Source organism: Odontesthes bonariensis, chromosome 15 (assembly GCF_027942865.1).
Source record: "Odontesthes bonariensis isolate fOdoBon6 chromosome 15, fOdoBon6.hap1, whole genome shotgun sequence".
Taxonomy (NCBI): domain Eukaryota; kingdom Metazoa; phylum Chordata; class Actinopteri; order Atheriniformes; family Atherinopsidae; genus Odontesthes; species Odontesthes bonariensis.
Window position 1 is genome coordinate 11,308,232 of NC_134520.1, and position 15,348 is coordinate 11,323,579.

Sequence of the window (15,348 nt, forward strand, 5' to 3'; positions counted from 1 at the left end):
AAACACAATTAGGCCTGCGTCTGTATTCCTGATCATTTTGCATACAAACTGGAAAGACATCGCTAAAGGCTACATTGAAAGTTAATCTCTTCCCTTTGTTTGTCTCAGTTTTTTGCAGTTTAATCTGTAATTTAAATGGCTATGATCAGGGTTTTATTCTATTGATTTAAGACAAAATAATCCTAATTAATAAAGTGAATTTATAAGAAAATAAAATGATTAATAAAAAGAAAATCACTGAGATCTTGAGCTGCCTGTTTACCTAAACATTCTACATGCTAAACCCCATAATGACAAAGTGAAAAAAGTTTGTTAGAAATTTTTGCAGATTTATTGAAAATAGAAAACAAAAAAAGGGCCTGTACATCATTATGTAGTTTTGTGTGTCCAAGTTTGATGGGAAATGAACGTAAACATAACAAAATGTGTAAAAAGTGAAGCACTGCGAAAACTTTCTGGATGTACTGTAGATTAGGATTGGGTTAGAAGAAATATCAAAACCTCTGAATATTGGGGCGGGCAGTGGCGTAGTGGGTACAGCAGGCCCCCCATGTACAAGAGGGTATAGTCCTCGCTGCAGCTGGCCCCGCATCGAGTCCCGCATCGGACGGCCCTTTGCTGCATGTTGTTCCCCCTCTCTCTGTCCCCTGCTTCCTGTCTCTCTACACTGTCCTATCTAATAAAGGTATATAAAAAAAAGCCCAAAACCTCTGAATATTCCTCAGAGCACCATTACATCTATAATTCGAAAATAAATCAAACATAGTACAAACCTGAAAAGGGACGAGGCGAAAAGGGCAACAATCAGAGTTGACAAATGCTGTTGTAACACCAAAAGAATTGTGTTTAAATGGCTTTTTTTCATGTTGGTACACTCTTTAGAGCAACCCAATTTAAGCCTTTACCAATATCTACAGTAGCATTGTTACCGTCAGTGTTCTGGAGACAACAGCATTATTCAAAATGTGTTCAATAACTATCAGGGAACAAGCCTTTACCCATAGCAATGTGGGGAGATGGCACAACACAGGCTGTGTTGGACCACAGTTTCTGATCGTCTCAACTTTCTCAGAAAATTACACTATTTTATTATTGCTATCATTTTTTTTTACTGGACTGCTGGAGGCCAAATGCAACCTTGAAAGAACTGTGAGGCTCCACATAAGAAATGGCATGTCTGTCCATAGAATCACTTTAAGTCCCAACTCCACAAAGACAGTTTCTATTGTCTAGTGGCCAAAATAAAGGAATTGCTTTGAGAAAAAAAAAGAGAAGGGTTGTTTGGTTTGCCAAAAGACTTGTGGAAAAAGGTAAACTGGTCAGATCAGACTGAAGTGGATCTTTTTGGCCATCAACGGACATACTGAATATGATGCACACTCTGCAATGAAATCAGAATATAAGAAAGTTTGTCCACACATCTAAGTACGTTGTATTTCCCAATCCAGGCTTCAAAATTGTAAGATGCCATATTTTTTAGGTAATTGTTTATAATTGCTGTAAGACCTAAAACACAGAACACATGCAAATAATATTCAACATGACTATACAGCTTTTTTCCACGCCTGTCTGTAAGCCTAAAGCAAAACCTAAAACCTCCAAATATTAATTGTTGAATGTCTAAAAATGTAGGTAACCTCTGTCTGTTACAGCCTGTAAAACAATTATCATCCTTATAGGGGTTTAATATAGCCTTTGACTTTGGTTATGGAATTAAAACACGTCTTTTTATTAATATCTTTCAACATATTCACAAAATGAATGAGAAATTGATTCTCATCATAGGAAGATTTATTTGAGTCACAATTTACCTGATTATATGCAAGTCTTTGTATAGTTTTAGGACCCCACAGCATTAAAGCATACAAATGGGTTTGTTCAAGTATATAGTCAAACCTCCGTGTCAACATCTGTATTAGTTTCTGTTCTTCCTTTGCTTTGTCACTTTATCCTGTGCCATTTTTCCTAATTGGTTTTGTTTACCACTTTTCACAAAGGTTCAATACTACAGTTTTAAATAATTGTAGCCTACAGTTCTATACCTATCCTGAGCGGCAGTATACCCATTGTCAGTGAGTTCAGGTGGATTTTTCACGTGCACGTGATTCTATCACACAATCTTTTTCTTTTAGTTTCTGTAACAGTTTGTTTGAAAAAAAAAAAAGATGTATTCATTTATATCCATATATGACCCCAGAGGCTCTAATAACAGGCTCCTTTCTGGTAGACCTAGCGTAAATGCTTTTTGCATAGAGTCTGTCGGAGAGTCCTATTTTGAACTGCTAATATTGTGTGTGAAGACACTAAGCTAAAACTGCTACTGTATCTGCATTAGCTGCTTTGAGCTAGCTTACACTGTTGCGGGGCTGTGCCCCTGCCAACACCGCGAGCATCATCCGGTGCGCGCATCCGGTGCGCTTTGAGCTCGCTCGCGTTCTTGCGTCGCGAGAGGGAGGGCGGGAGAAGAGGAAAGAGTGAGAGAGTGGGTAGGGGGAGAAATGAAAATGATGGCGACCGATGCAGAGGAGATAATAAACCAAACAAACCCCTGTCACATCCCTGTCAACAGTCTCAGCACTCTGTCCATCAAAATAACGCGGAAAAACCAGGACAGACACTGGAGGCTGCGGTTAATTTATCTGCAGTGCTGTGAGTACCGACACACAACATCACAGAGCCAAACACCAGGTACAGGCTACTAAAGTCCGGCCAGGAAATGATGGAAAACGCACCGTAGCGTCATAGCGACATTTGGTTGTTGCATCATAATCAATATGTCATGTATAGAGAACCGGAGCATCGGTTCGGGGCTCCAGAACGACAAATGCTTGCTGGGCAGAAGTGGACTTTTTTTTTATTTTCCACCAGGAAATAAAAAAAAATAAGTCTCGCTTATGCCGCATTAAAGTATAGGCTACACTTGTCTGGATAAACATGCCATTATTACTCTTATTTAACTTTGAATGTTTTGAATGATCCAGGCAGCATTTTCGTTTTCCAAATGTTGTTTTAAGGCTGTTGTAACCTGATTAAGGACAAAGAAAAGTAAAGAATGATATCTTTTTAATGTAAAATATCACTATTATAGACGTATCTTCTCACTGGAGCAAACAGTAAATGTTTTAGATTGTCAGAGAAGTCAAAGTGAATAAGTTCAAGTTTAATACAGCCCCACCAGCACTTGGAGGATGTAAAGATGGATGACAGCTCCTTACTTTGTGGAGAAGTAAGATCAACTGCACAAACATCAGCAAGCTGACAGATGTTGATCAAGCTTCAATTTACCACTAATTCTACAGTGCTGCTACTCTGTCCCTGATATTCCATCAACATTTAACACCCTCCTAACCGTTCCATACTTTACATGTCGAGCAGTCACGTGCAGACTCAGTACAAAGAGACTGTAGACTATGTCTATCTGGAGCCAAAATGATATCAGATTTTTTTAACCTGATACTAATTTCATACGAAATATTCTCAGGAAGCAGCTATTGTAAACAAAGGGTTCATTCAGAGATTAAATATCATTAGATGTCATCACACATTGTTTTGTGCTGAGAAAATGAAAAAGAAATACTTTCTTCTTTACTCTCTAAATCTTGTTATGTTATTCACTCTTTTTGTTCTGCACAGATGAAAACACACGTGTCTGACAACATCTCATCCCTTTTCTGACTTTGAAACCAAAGTTCTTTTAGTACCTAGTAAAGCAGAATGTGTAGCAATGTTACAAAGATGTTATTTTCAGGAGATGAAACCTATTTTGCTCAAATATCTTCAAAAACTTTATAAAAGCCAGTTTATTGGGTTGTACCAGACATCTGCTGTGCCCCGACTTTCCCGTGGCTGCCCTTTTATTGAAGCTTTTGATGGTGTTATTATTATTTCTGCTTTATAAAACTAATATCTTTTCATGTTAGAAAAGTTATTTTTAGAAATAACACACCTTAACACACAAACACACCCCCCTATACTCACACAATGAAGGCTCTATACCTCACCTATCATCAGTGGGAGCTGCCCTCCTCCCAATTTTCTCCACATCTCCCCCTGCTGCCTCTTCTTCAACTGAGAAACTCCTCACAATAATTTGATGTTTTTAAGATGTGGATGTTTTCCACAGATGACGCCTCAAAATGCCGTGTGAACAAATGTACATCAGAACCCCAGGCTGCGACTCATTGGTCGCAGATGCAACCAAACAGCTGCGCTGATATCTTGTAGTTGTCTTTTCGGAAAAAAGGAAGATCCTAGACTGATGGCAGTAGTCGATGTTTACTCGATCTTAGGTTGGCTTAGTCTGCAGCTACAGGTTCAGGTACAGCCTAAATTCACAAAAGGGAAATTTCGTTTTCACAATACCATTATGCTTGAGTAGTCACTGAGTAGGCAATAGTTTAACAGGCTACAAAAGGCTTTGGAAGCCTGTTTTTCATACAAAGGATTTTTGTCATCTGAAAGTTTATAATAAAGGCTGGTTAATACGTTAGTATGAAAGAATTTGTGCTCAATTACAGATCGTGTGATAAAAGGTAGAAATACTAACTGTTACAGTATTTTTTTACATTGCGTATTTCATAATTTCACTGATAATTAAAGAAGAAAAAAATTTAAAAACTCTGTACCTATCGGCCAAACTATTGTTTTTAACATCTGTGTCTGGATTCGCTCACAGTAGGTGCATCCCTACTGTTAGCACCTATTTACTGCTTGTGCTGATATTTTCAGGTACGTGCAAGGCAAGGAAAAAAAAGATCTGAACTGGCCTTTTCAGTGACTGACGATCAAACCAGCACTCTTTCTACATACTCCACAAATCCACAGTCCACTGCTGGGCTGTGCATGCTCTGATGCTAAATACTGATTGTTTTTTACTAACTGCAGCTGGCAAACAGAAAACCCGTGATTATTACGAGCTACAGGGACACACTTCATGTACAATTTTCTATATCCTTTTTTTAACTTTGAAAGGGAAAATAATGGGGTCTTTATTCATGAGCGTCTTAATATTCATTTTAGAAACTAATTAGTAAGTTTCTGCAAAAACTCCATGATGATTCCACGCTGACATCTAAACAGTTTGGTCCCTCTCTGCTGGACAGACTCAGTAATGAGTTAATTTAACTTTACCCAAGCATTTATCTCTGCGTTTTAGGTTCTGAAAAATAGTTTTTCATATTTACACATGTTGGAAAAGATTTGTACTGATGTCTATATCTGTGGGAAGCCTAAATCTGCCTTTGTTGAGGCTCTAGTAAATTCTCTTTCTGGGTATTTTAGCACAAGCAAAGTAACTTTTAAGTGCTTGTGACATGTCTTATTGTAAGATAATTTCATAAAGTTGGAAATGCAACAAAAGCTTAGTGTGTACTAGATTAGAGGTCGTGTTTCACAACATGTCTTTGATAATCCAAGTGCTCAATCTGTCAAATCAACAACAGAAGGCTACAGCTATCTCAGCAAATATCGGATTTGTTGTCATGTAATTTATGAAATGTGACCATGTATGATACTGACCTGAAAAATGCACATGTAGGCAATTGTGTTTGTAAGAATACTTACAATAGGATGGGAGTTAACCATGTTAACCATACATTTCGAGTTATTCATTCATATTGACAGTAGATGGATTAGATAGTGAAGGCCAAGGTAACCACATCCATTTCATTTAAAGCAATGTAGGATTGGGCGATAAAACGATAACGATAGGAACGAAGAATAACTTCGTCATAGCGATATGAAACATGGTTGATAAACTTTTCGATAGATTACATTCGTCCATCTTTTGACAGACAATACGAATAGCCAATGACAACGAGAGTTGTGCCGTGCTGAACCAATCACGTGGCTGGAATAGAGCCGTCCCAGCAGTTAGTCGTGGCGTGTTTGTTTGTGCTGCTGCAGCTGTATAAAAACAGAAAATGAGTGCTCCCTCAGAAGAAACCACGGAGGCACAGCCCAAAGTGTAAGGATGACATTGTTGATAAGAAGGCCTGAAAAGTTCGGTGGTGTGGAGGTATTTTGGTTTTTTGAAGTCCGACACCAAACAGAGTAGTGAGCACTGCAGGTTATGTGGAGCACATGTTCCGACAAAGACGGGGAATACCGCTAATCTGTTTCATCAGCTGAAGCAGCGCCACCCGTCTGAGCACAGAGAATGCTAACTTTTTTTGATTAGTTGATTAGTAGTTAGAGTGCGATGTCTGTCACTATAGACAATCTTTACACGCACATATGCGTCCTAGTTGTGTTCTATTGGTTCAGAATCCAAACCAATCAAATCATCGATAAGAAGAAATCAAATCATTAATAAGAAGTGTTTGGAGGCGGGACGGCGTTATAGAGACAGCGCGAGCGATTTATTTTTATTTTTTTAAGGGGTTGGCGTCATCGCTTGACGCAGCGACATCGCTCACGGTATGTCAGGACAGGCTGATTGAAAAGTACGCATTGTCGCTGTCGCGTCGCTGTATGTCAGGACGGGGAGTCAGACATAGGATTTTAATTAAAAATACCTGTTCTCTATTTGTCTCAAACAATTGTATAGTATCACATGTCACGTTCAACTTGGACAGAAAATAAATATTTCATTAAAAATTAAACTTCTGCTATATTCAAATCTCAATTAAGAGTAACATTTAAAATCCACAAAATAGTGATTTGTTTTATATTGTGATATATATCGATATCGACTGATATGAAAAAATATATCGTGACGTGACTTTTTCCCATATCGCCCAGCCCCAAAGCCATGTCTTAACCAGCTTGACCATGATTAAATTAGTACAATAGTAAACTCCTCAATAATATGTATCAAATCCAAAAACAGAAAAATGTGTTTGTGTTACTTGTCGGTAAAGTGAGAAATGATATTTATACACCAGTCTGCTTCATTTTTAGAATGGTTTCCACCATTTTGAAAGTGGTTTGGTCAGTAGCCGCTCCACATGTCCACATGTGTATGGTGTGTGAACGGATGAGAGAGCAACATTACAAAGCCCTTTGTTGAACATACACAAGGTTGAAAAGATGTGATATAAATGCAGATTATTTTATTTTTTGCTGTGTTCCTCTTTTGAAGATGTTTTGTCTTTAATCTGATATGTCAGCCATCTTAACATTTGCAATCATCTGTAATTAGTGCATGAATGAAGAGGCTGGTTAGGCAACTGCTCAGTTATTTCTTTTGTCTACTTTTATAGTGTAACTGTCCTCCCCAAAGTATTCCCATGTGGCATTTGTTCATGCAGGCTGAAAAGGCCAATAATTACTTTTAAAGAATTAATCACATCTTGGGGTCATGAGAGCAACTACATGTGAAGGATAAAACTGGCATCCATAACTCTATAGTCTTGTTTTTACCTATATCCATGATTGTTTTCAAACACCAACCAAATTTTGTTATTTTCTAAAGCCAACCAGAGAATGACAATGTATCTTAGTAAGGTATTGTGTTTACATGTAACTAATATAACCAGCAAAAAGGCATCGCTGAGGGTAAAAACAATGTATTTTAGCTCTAACCATGATTGTTTTCTAAACCTAACCAAGCAATGTTATTGCCTTAAACCCAACAATGAACTGGGTTTAGGCATTGGTTTGGGAAAAATGTTTTAGTCGAGTGTTGTTGCGTTATTGATGGAACATGTGTTGGTTTACATCTCTTGTCGTTTGTGTTCCGTGGAACTTTTAGCTCTTTTAGGATAATTGGATATTACTGAATTTCATCATTTCGTGACAGATTTTTGTATTGCAAACCATATCACACACACTCCTTGTTCTGTTCTAGTGCTCATTTCTAGAGATCTTTGGTGTTTTGATTCGTTTTAATCTTCTAACGGTGTGTCTAAAGTTCTCTAGCTTAGCATGGCTACCAGTTCTCTCCCTCCATCTCCTGCTTTCTCTTGTTCCGCATGTGTCGCATGTTTAGTTACTCCTCTGACTCCTTCAGCGAGAATGGTACATGTTAACCTGACTCACGTCATCTGGCTGCGTTCACCAACTACACGCGGGGGCGTTCCCTTTCCTCACACAGCCATCTGAGGAGCCTGGGAGTCATATGTGTTTCGTCCGATTAGAAAATAATGAGAGCCAATCATTAATTGCTGGGTGGGACTTTGGATGAATGGGCGGCGTCATGAAACGAGATACTGAAAATATCTATATTACGGAAAAGGAGGGTGCACACTTCCGTTCTATTGGACAGTTAGCCAGAGAGTTTGTAAAGTGGCGCTTGTCAACAGCAGATCAGTATTGAATAAGACTTTCATACTGAATGACTTTTTCTCCCGTCATGATTTGGATTTATTATTTTTAACTGAGACCTGGATTTCTGCCAGAGTTGGAGAGTCCGCTGCCTTCGGTGAAATATGCCCGGCAAACTGCTCATTCATTAGCACCCCAAGGCGCTCGGGACGGGGTGGTGGAGTAGCTCTTGTTTACAACAGCGTTTTGAAAATCCAGCCACTTTCCGTGAGAACTTTTTCCACTTTTGAACTTCAATGCGTCACTGTGGAATCAAAACGCAATCCATTGTTGTGTCCATTGATTTATAGACCTCCCAAGCCAGACAAAGACTTTATTGCTGAATTTTCATCCTTTTTATCTGATTTTGTGCCCATGTATGATCATCTGCTGCTGCTGGGCGATTTCAATATCCACGTCTGCTGCCCGGAAAAGCCCATGGTCAAAGAGTTTTGTGACGTCCTGGACTCGTTCGCGCTCACCCAACACATTGACCAAGCTACCCATACCCTGGCTCATACCCTGGACCTTGTCCTCTCTTATGGTTTTTCTGTTGAGAACATCTCAGTTGACAAAGCTACTTTGTCTGATCATAAGCCCATCTTTTTTAACGTCAACATTGCCCATCCTATTCAGATAGTCAAAGCCCCTGGACAGTATTTCCGTCGCTTAAACCCACTGGCTACAACCCAGTTCAGTGACTGTTTTTTAAGTAAAGACATTGCGTCAGCTATTACTGCAGCTGCTGATGCCTCTTGCAGCCCTGATGATTTAATTGTTTTATTCAACACATCCTGCACTGAGATTTTGGATCTAGTGGCCCCTCTCAGATACAAATATCAGAATTTTAAATCTAAAGTGAAATTTGATGACCATACTCGCTCATTCAGGCAGGCCTGTCGCAGAGCTGAAAGGAGATGGAAGAAGGACCGTCTAACTGTCTCCTTTCAAATTTTTAAATCTGCTTTATCATCTTTTCAGGCTGCCGCCAAAGAAGCCAGGGCCAAATATTTTTCGGATATTATTAACCGCCATTCAAATAGACCTAAAATTTTGTTTAACACAATTAACTCTATTATGAACCCACCTCTCTCTCCAGCCACCATTATAAATTCGGATGTCTGTGAGAGCTTCCTACATTTCTTCAAGGAGAAAAATCGAAAAACATCAGAGCTCTTTTCCCCCCTCCTGATCTATCTCCTCACTTACCCCCACACCCTATTGCTACTATCTGTCACTTCAACCCTGTCTCCCTGGTCGACTTAAAGGACATTGTGCTCTACATGAAAACCACCTCCTCCCCTAGTGATGAGGTTCCATGTCCCATTTTAAAGGAAGCCTTTGATGTTACTGGCCCCTCCCTTCAACTCATTATAAACTCCTGTCTGTCATCTGGTTCTGTCCCAGCCTGCCTCAAACATGCAATTGTCCAACCTTTACTCAAAAAACACAACCTGGATCCCAAATGCTTAAACAACTATTGACCCTTCCCAGTCACGTGACTTTCGTAAAGCAACCGCCATTTTGGACGTATAGAAGACAACGATTTGCGAGTATTGATAGTAACAGTAACGATACAGACCGACTGAAAATTGAATAAAAGAAGAAAGAACACGATGCAGAAAAAAACTCTATCCAGCGAGGTCGGGCATTTAGTGGGCCAGCAGAGGGAGAGGTATTTGGAGAAGCTGAAAATTGGAGGTTTAGAAAACGACGTGTACTTGCTTCCACTAGGGCTGTTTACAGACGTCCGACAGCATGCCACCGCCTCGTCTTTACCCGACTTCGGCCCCCACGACCTTTATATTTATGTCGTAAAAAACCCATCGCCATACACGATAAAGGATCTAAAGCCATACAAGAGTTTGGATGCCTACAAATATTTTGTGTCGGGCTATGTGACCTGCCTTTTCCAGTGGATCGTCCCCGGAGCCGGTGGGCGCCATCTTTTTACAGCTAAGGTTTGTTTACATTTTTCATTTAACGTTGTTCACCAGGATAAACGACATGTAAACCCGTTGACACGGTGTTATAATCTTGCTATTACGAGAATTGCAATGACCAAGTCTTAGTGCTTTACTAAAGGCGCTGTGTTATGTTTTATCTAGTAGAAAGGCAACCCTGAAATGGCACGGGGGAACACTAGCATGCCGTGAGAGATCATCTGGTGTGCCGTGGAAAATCCCTCTCAGGCTTTATCTTTATTTTGCATGTATATGTATATGTTGCCCCTGGCGAACATTAGCGTCTTCTGCCAGCATGGCCGACCGGCCATGTTGGCTCCTCATTCTCAATAGTTCAGTAGCAATGTTATGTGGTGCTGTCATTTGGATGATTAAAACGTTTCCCTGTATCGGTGAGCAGCAGCTTATCGGTTAGCTAGTCCTTAGCTAATGGTACTGGCAACTACAGAAACAAGGGTGTTAGTGGGTTGTTTTAACCTATTTGGTTAAACACACTGGCCGCCATGCAATGTAAAGCCTTGCGAGGTAAATGTATAAGCAATGTAAAGCCTTTGCATGATATCTTTATTCGACACTTACCTCCAACAAAGTGGTCACTACACAACCGCTGGTATACTGAAGGTTGCCAGTCCTTCCTGTTGATCGCCGCGATCCATCTTCTCCGTCGCTCAAGGTCAGTGGGGATCCGGTAAAAAGACAAATCTTTCCTCGTCTGCTGACTGTTGGTACATCCAGGCGCGCAACAATATGCCGGCATGATGTAAACCTTACTGATCGAATCAATATTTTCCTTTGAATGTTCCTCGCTTCTCCGTTGTTGGCTGTGGTAGACTACTTGTTTTCACGTCCAAAATGGCTGACGCTTTTTTTGTGACGTCACGTGGGATGGGTCAATAGTAGTGTTGCACCGATACCATTTTTTGGCCCCGATACCGATACCGATACCTGGCTGTGCAGTATCGGCCGATACCGATACCATACCGATACCACTGTTTGAAAAAAAATAAAAATTTATTTATGTATGTATATATATATATATATATATATATATATATATGAAGAGCTGCATACTACTTGGATGTAAAATGTTAAATCTTTATTAGTTTACAAGTTCATAAAACACATGGGGTGGGGGGCTCCGATCTAATGGAGAGAGAGAAGGATTGGGAACGCAGGCTTCCTTGGTCGCGACACACACGACAGACTAACCCTTAACACAGCACACTGAATGAAAACCCACTACAAGTCAGGCTAGCTTCACTAGCTTTAAGACACGCTTTAAACACAGCACACGGAATGAAAACCCACTACCAGTCAGGCTAGCTTCACTAGCTTTAAGGCACGCTTTAAACACAGCACATGGAATGAAAACCCATTACATGTCAGGCTAGCTTCACTAGCTTTAAGACACGCTTTAAACACAGCACACGGAATGAAAACCCACTACAAGTCTGGCTAGCTTCACTAGCTTTAAGACACGCTTTAAACACAGCACACGGAATGAAAACCCACTACAAGTCAGGTTAGCTTCACTAGCTTTAAGGCAAGCTTCAAACACAGCACACAGAGTCAACACACCACAAAACACGCGGCTAACCTGCAGCATATGGCGCCCGTTTAACCACAGACCCGTCACTCCTCCCCACGCAACCCCACCAATCAATACCACATAACAATAGGCCGACCTATACATAAACACTAAAACACGAAGTTAAAATGAGAGGAATACTTAACTCGCCCACTTGGCGAGACCCTCCCCCGGGGTCTGAGCTTGTGCCGCCGTCCAACTCCCCGGGGCTTTGCTGGACGGCGAAGACGGTAACTGGCTGTCGGCTGGTAGTGCACTGTCAGGACCGCACAGGGAGTGATGCCGGTCCAGCACTCTCTATCGTGGACCCTGTTTTGACTACAGGAAGCACCCAGCCTCCCCTCCTCACACTCGCGCTGCAAACTCCCCCTGGCTAGCTGTCTTCGTCGCCGGCAGCTCTAGATGACTGCCAACGGCACCCTCCCCAGCTGACAGAGTGCCGTGTCGCCAGACGTCTTGCTCCTCACACATAGAAAAAGCTGCCCCGGCATTGGTTAAGAGCGGCTATTGGCCCGCTCTCATTGGTCTGGAGCAGGCCAATAGCGATAGCTGCACAGTGATCACAACACAGTGTAGCGAGTGTCGTGAGACGTTCAAGTGTCATACAAGTATCGGAAATGGTATCGGCACCCTATTTGTTGGTACTCGCCGATACCGATACCACCATTTTAGTGCCGATCAGGGCCCCGCCCGATACTGGTATCGGTATCGGTGCAACACTAGTCAATAGGCCCATCTCTAAACTCCCATTCATCTTCAAAGTACTGGAAAAAGTAGTATTGTCCCAGTTGTCCCCATTCCTATCCCAGCACGCCATCTTGGAGCCCTTTCAATCTGGTTTCAGGGCATGTCACAGCAGAGAAACTGCATTACTGAAAATTACTAACGACTTGCTCCTCACACTCGACGCTGGCCAAAATGCAGTCCTGGTCCTCCTGGATCTCAGCGCAGCATTTGACACCGTGGATTATAACATCCTCCTCAACCGCCTTGAAGAGTGGATGGGCATTAAAGGGTCAGCACTGCAATGGTTTAAGTATTATCTGCAACGGAGAACTTTCTCTGTCTCCATCGGTCATTCTTCCTCTGCCTCTGCCCCGGTCTCCTATGGCGTCCCCCAAGGATCAATTTTAGGGCCAATTCTCTTCAGCCTGTACATGCTCCCCCTAGGGGACATAATCCGTAACCACCTTGTTTCCTTTCATTTCTATGCTGATGACACACAGCTTTATCTGCCATTAAAAAGAAAGGAGTCTGCACAATCTCTCCTGGACTGTATAGAGGCCATTAAACACTGGATGTCGAACAACTTTTTACAACTTAAAGCTGCAGTCGGCAGGTTTTCAAAATTGCGAGTCTAAAGTTGGAAAATTCGAACTGATACAACTCTCAGGTCCCTCCCCCAACCTCTAACAAGCTCCGAATCGCCCCCCAAACCCCTCCCCCTCTGTGGACGAGGTTGTGCACGTGAGTTCACACCAGTGTGAGCGCACACAAGCTGGAGCAGACTCACGCTCAGCAGCGTGTGCACAAGCTGTGATTGACAGGTAGGATTCCTCCACCCTAACTTGATTGGTTAAAAACAGCCGGGAGCGCTCGGTTTTTGCAAGCATGATTACAGGCTTCAGAGGGAGCTACAGATTTCGTTATTTTTCCTAAACAGCCTATTTAATATTCTACTTCCAGAATCCCATGACAGTTCAAGCTAATATGACTAAAACAAAGTTTCCGACCGCAGCTTTAATGACAGCAAGACAGAAGTTGTGATTTTTGGATCCCCAAAATCAATTCCCACAGTTGCTGAAAACTTATCTCACCTCTCCTCCTTTGTTAAGCCGTTATCTTTGATTCGGACATGTGTTTTAAAAAACAGATAAACTCTGTTGTTCAAAGTGGTTTCCATCAGCTGAGAGTAGTCACCCGACTCAAGCCCTCACTGTCCTTTCAAGATCTGGAAACAGTCATCCATGCCTTCCATAACATCTCGGCTGGACTACTGCAATGCCCTTTACTTTGGCCTCCCCCAATGCCAGCTAGCTCGCCTGCAGTTGGTGCAGAATGCTGCTGCTAGGCTTTTAACAGGCACAAAGAGGCAAGAACACATCACCCCTTTCCTTTCCTCTCTGCACTGGCTCCCCATTTGTTTTAGAATTCAATTTAAAATGTTACTTTTGGTTTTTAAGTCACTTCATGGTCAGGCCCCTATGTACATCTCTGACATGATTCAGCACCTCCCTGCACCAAAGTCCCTCCGATCTGCCAACAAAGGTCTCCTCCATGTTACCCGGTCCCGCCTCAAAAACAAAGGGGACCGCGCTTTTGCTGTGGCAGCTCCTCGTTTCTGGAATACTTTGCCCCCTGATATCAGATCTGCTCCCACAACCACTACTTTTAAATCCAGATTTAAAACACATTTGTACACATTGGATTTACTTCCTAGTTTCTTTTTTCTCTCTCTCTTCTTCTTATTTTTTATTTTATTTTTTATTTATTTTTTTTTTTATCCCTATTCTTTTATCTTGCCTTTTTATTACACTGTAGATTGCCTTCTGTATCTTATGTATTTTATTCTTGCTGTTTGTTCTTGCTTTGCTTTTAATCTTATTTTTATGCTTAATTTTAGTCTTTTTGTTTGACACTGTACAGCACTTTGGTCAGTTCTTGCTTTTTAAATGTGCTATATAAATTAAAGTTACTTACTTACTTACTAAAGCTGCGCCGGATTTGATGTGACTATCCTTATTAGGCCTACAATACATGCCCAGATTATTTTCGGTGTGGCGCACAGGGTTGCTCGAAAGCGCCCCCCGCACGCTTTTTTTTTGCACCGGAGCCACTCATCCTCTGCGCTCCAGGACCTCCCACTTTACTGGCTGAAGTGGCGTGTCAGTCAAGATGACGGACAGATTCTTCATCCAATCACATGCACGAGTTTTAGAAAAAATAGCCCCATTTGAAATCATGTCGGTTGTGGGCTCGTCCCAGATGGTATGCGAATACCAGAGGGCGGGAGTCAGGTATGGTACATGTAACAATTGATGAATGATTAAAGGGCAGCCACAATATTGTAAAATAAAAAATGCATTTAAATAGAACAGTATAAAAAAGTAGTCCAAAATCAACTTAAATAGAAAAATTATTTCACAAAACTTATAGTGCAACGCAACCTATAAAGTAAACATTAAAAAAATACAAATCAAAAGAGCAGCAGCTACATAGTAAACAAAAAATACTTGAACAACGAGGCGGCACATTGCAGTAGCAGATTCTTCTTCAAGGAGATGAGCATTTCTGCTCTCCCTCCTCTTAGCCCGTTCTTTCTTGCATCAACAATGTTGGACGCTACACTGAACAGTCTCTCACTGTCAACACTGGTACAAGGAGCACAGAGAAACTTTGCAGCAGTGGCAGCCAGGGTGGGAAAGCGAATTTGGTTGAGTCCCCAGCACTGGAATGGGCTGTCTGAGCGTGGGACTGTTTGTTCCTTCAAATATGTCTGTATTTGAACCAGTGTGCTTGTGCTACTTGCCCCACGTTCCTCATCATGCTCCT

The 15,348-nt window shown here is 41.4% G+C and overlaps 1 protein-coding gene across 2 annotated transcripts in view; it reads left to right on the forward strand.

Moving 5' to 3' along the window:
* The first annotated feature begins 2,480 nt into the window (after window positions 1-2,480).
* The window catches only part of LOC142400231 (uncharacterized), a 127,835-nt gene continuing 114,967 nt past the window's right edge, over window positions 2,481-15,348 (forward strand). For both annotated transcript variants that reach the window (XM_075484974.1, XM_075484975.1), the window contains exon 1: window positions 2,481-2,649. In XM_075484974.1, coding sequence (XP_075341089.1) covers window positions 2,499-2,649 — 151 coding nt within the window. In that variant the 5' untranslated portion in view covers window positions 2,481-2,498. The remainder of the gene's footprint in view (window positions 2,650-15,348) is intronic.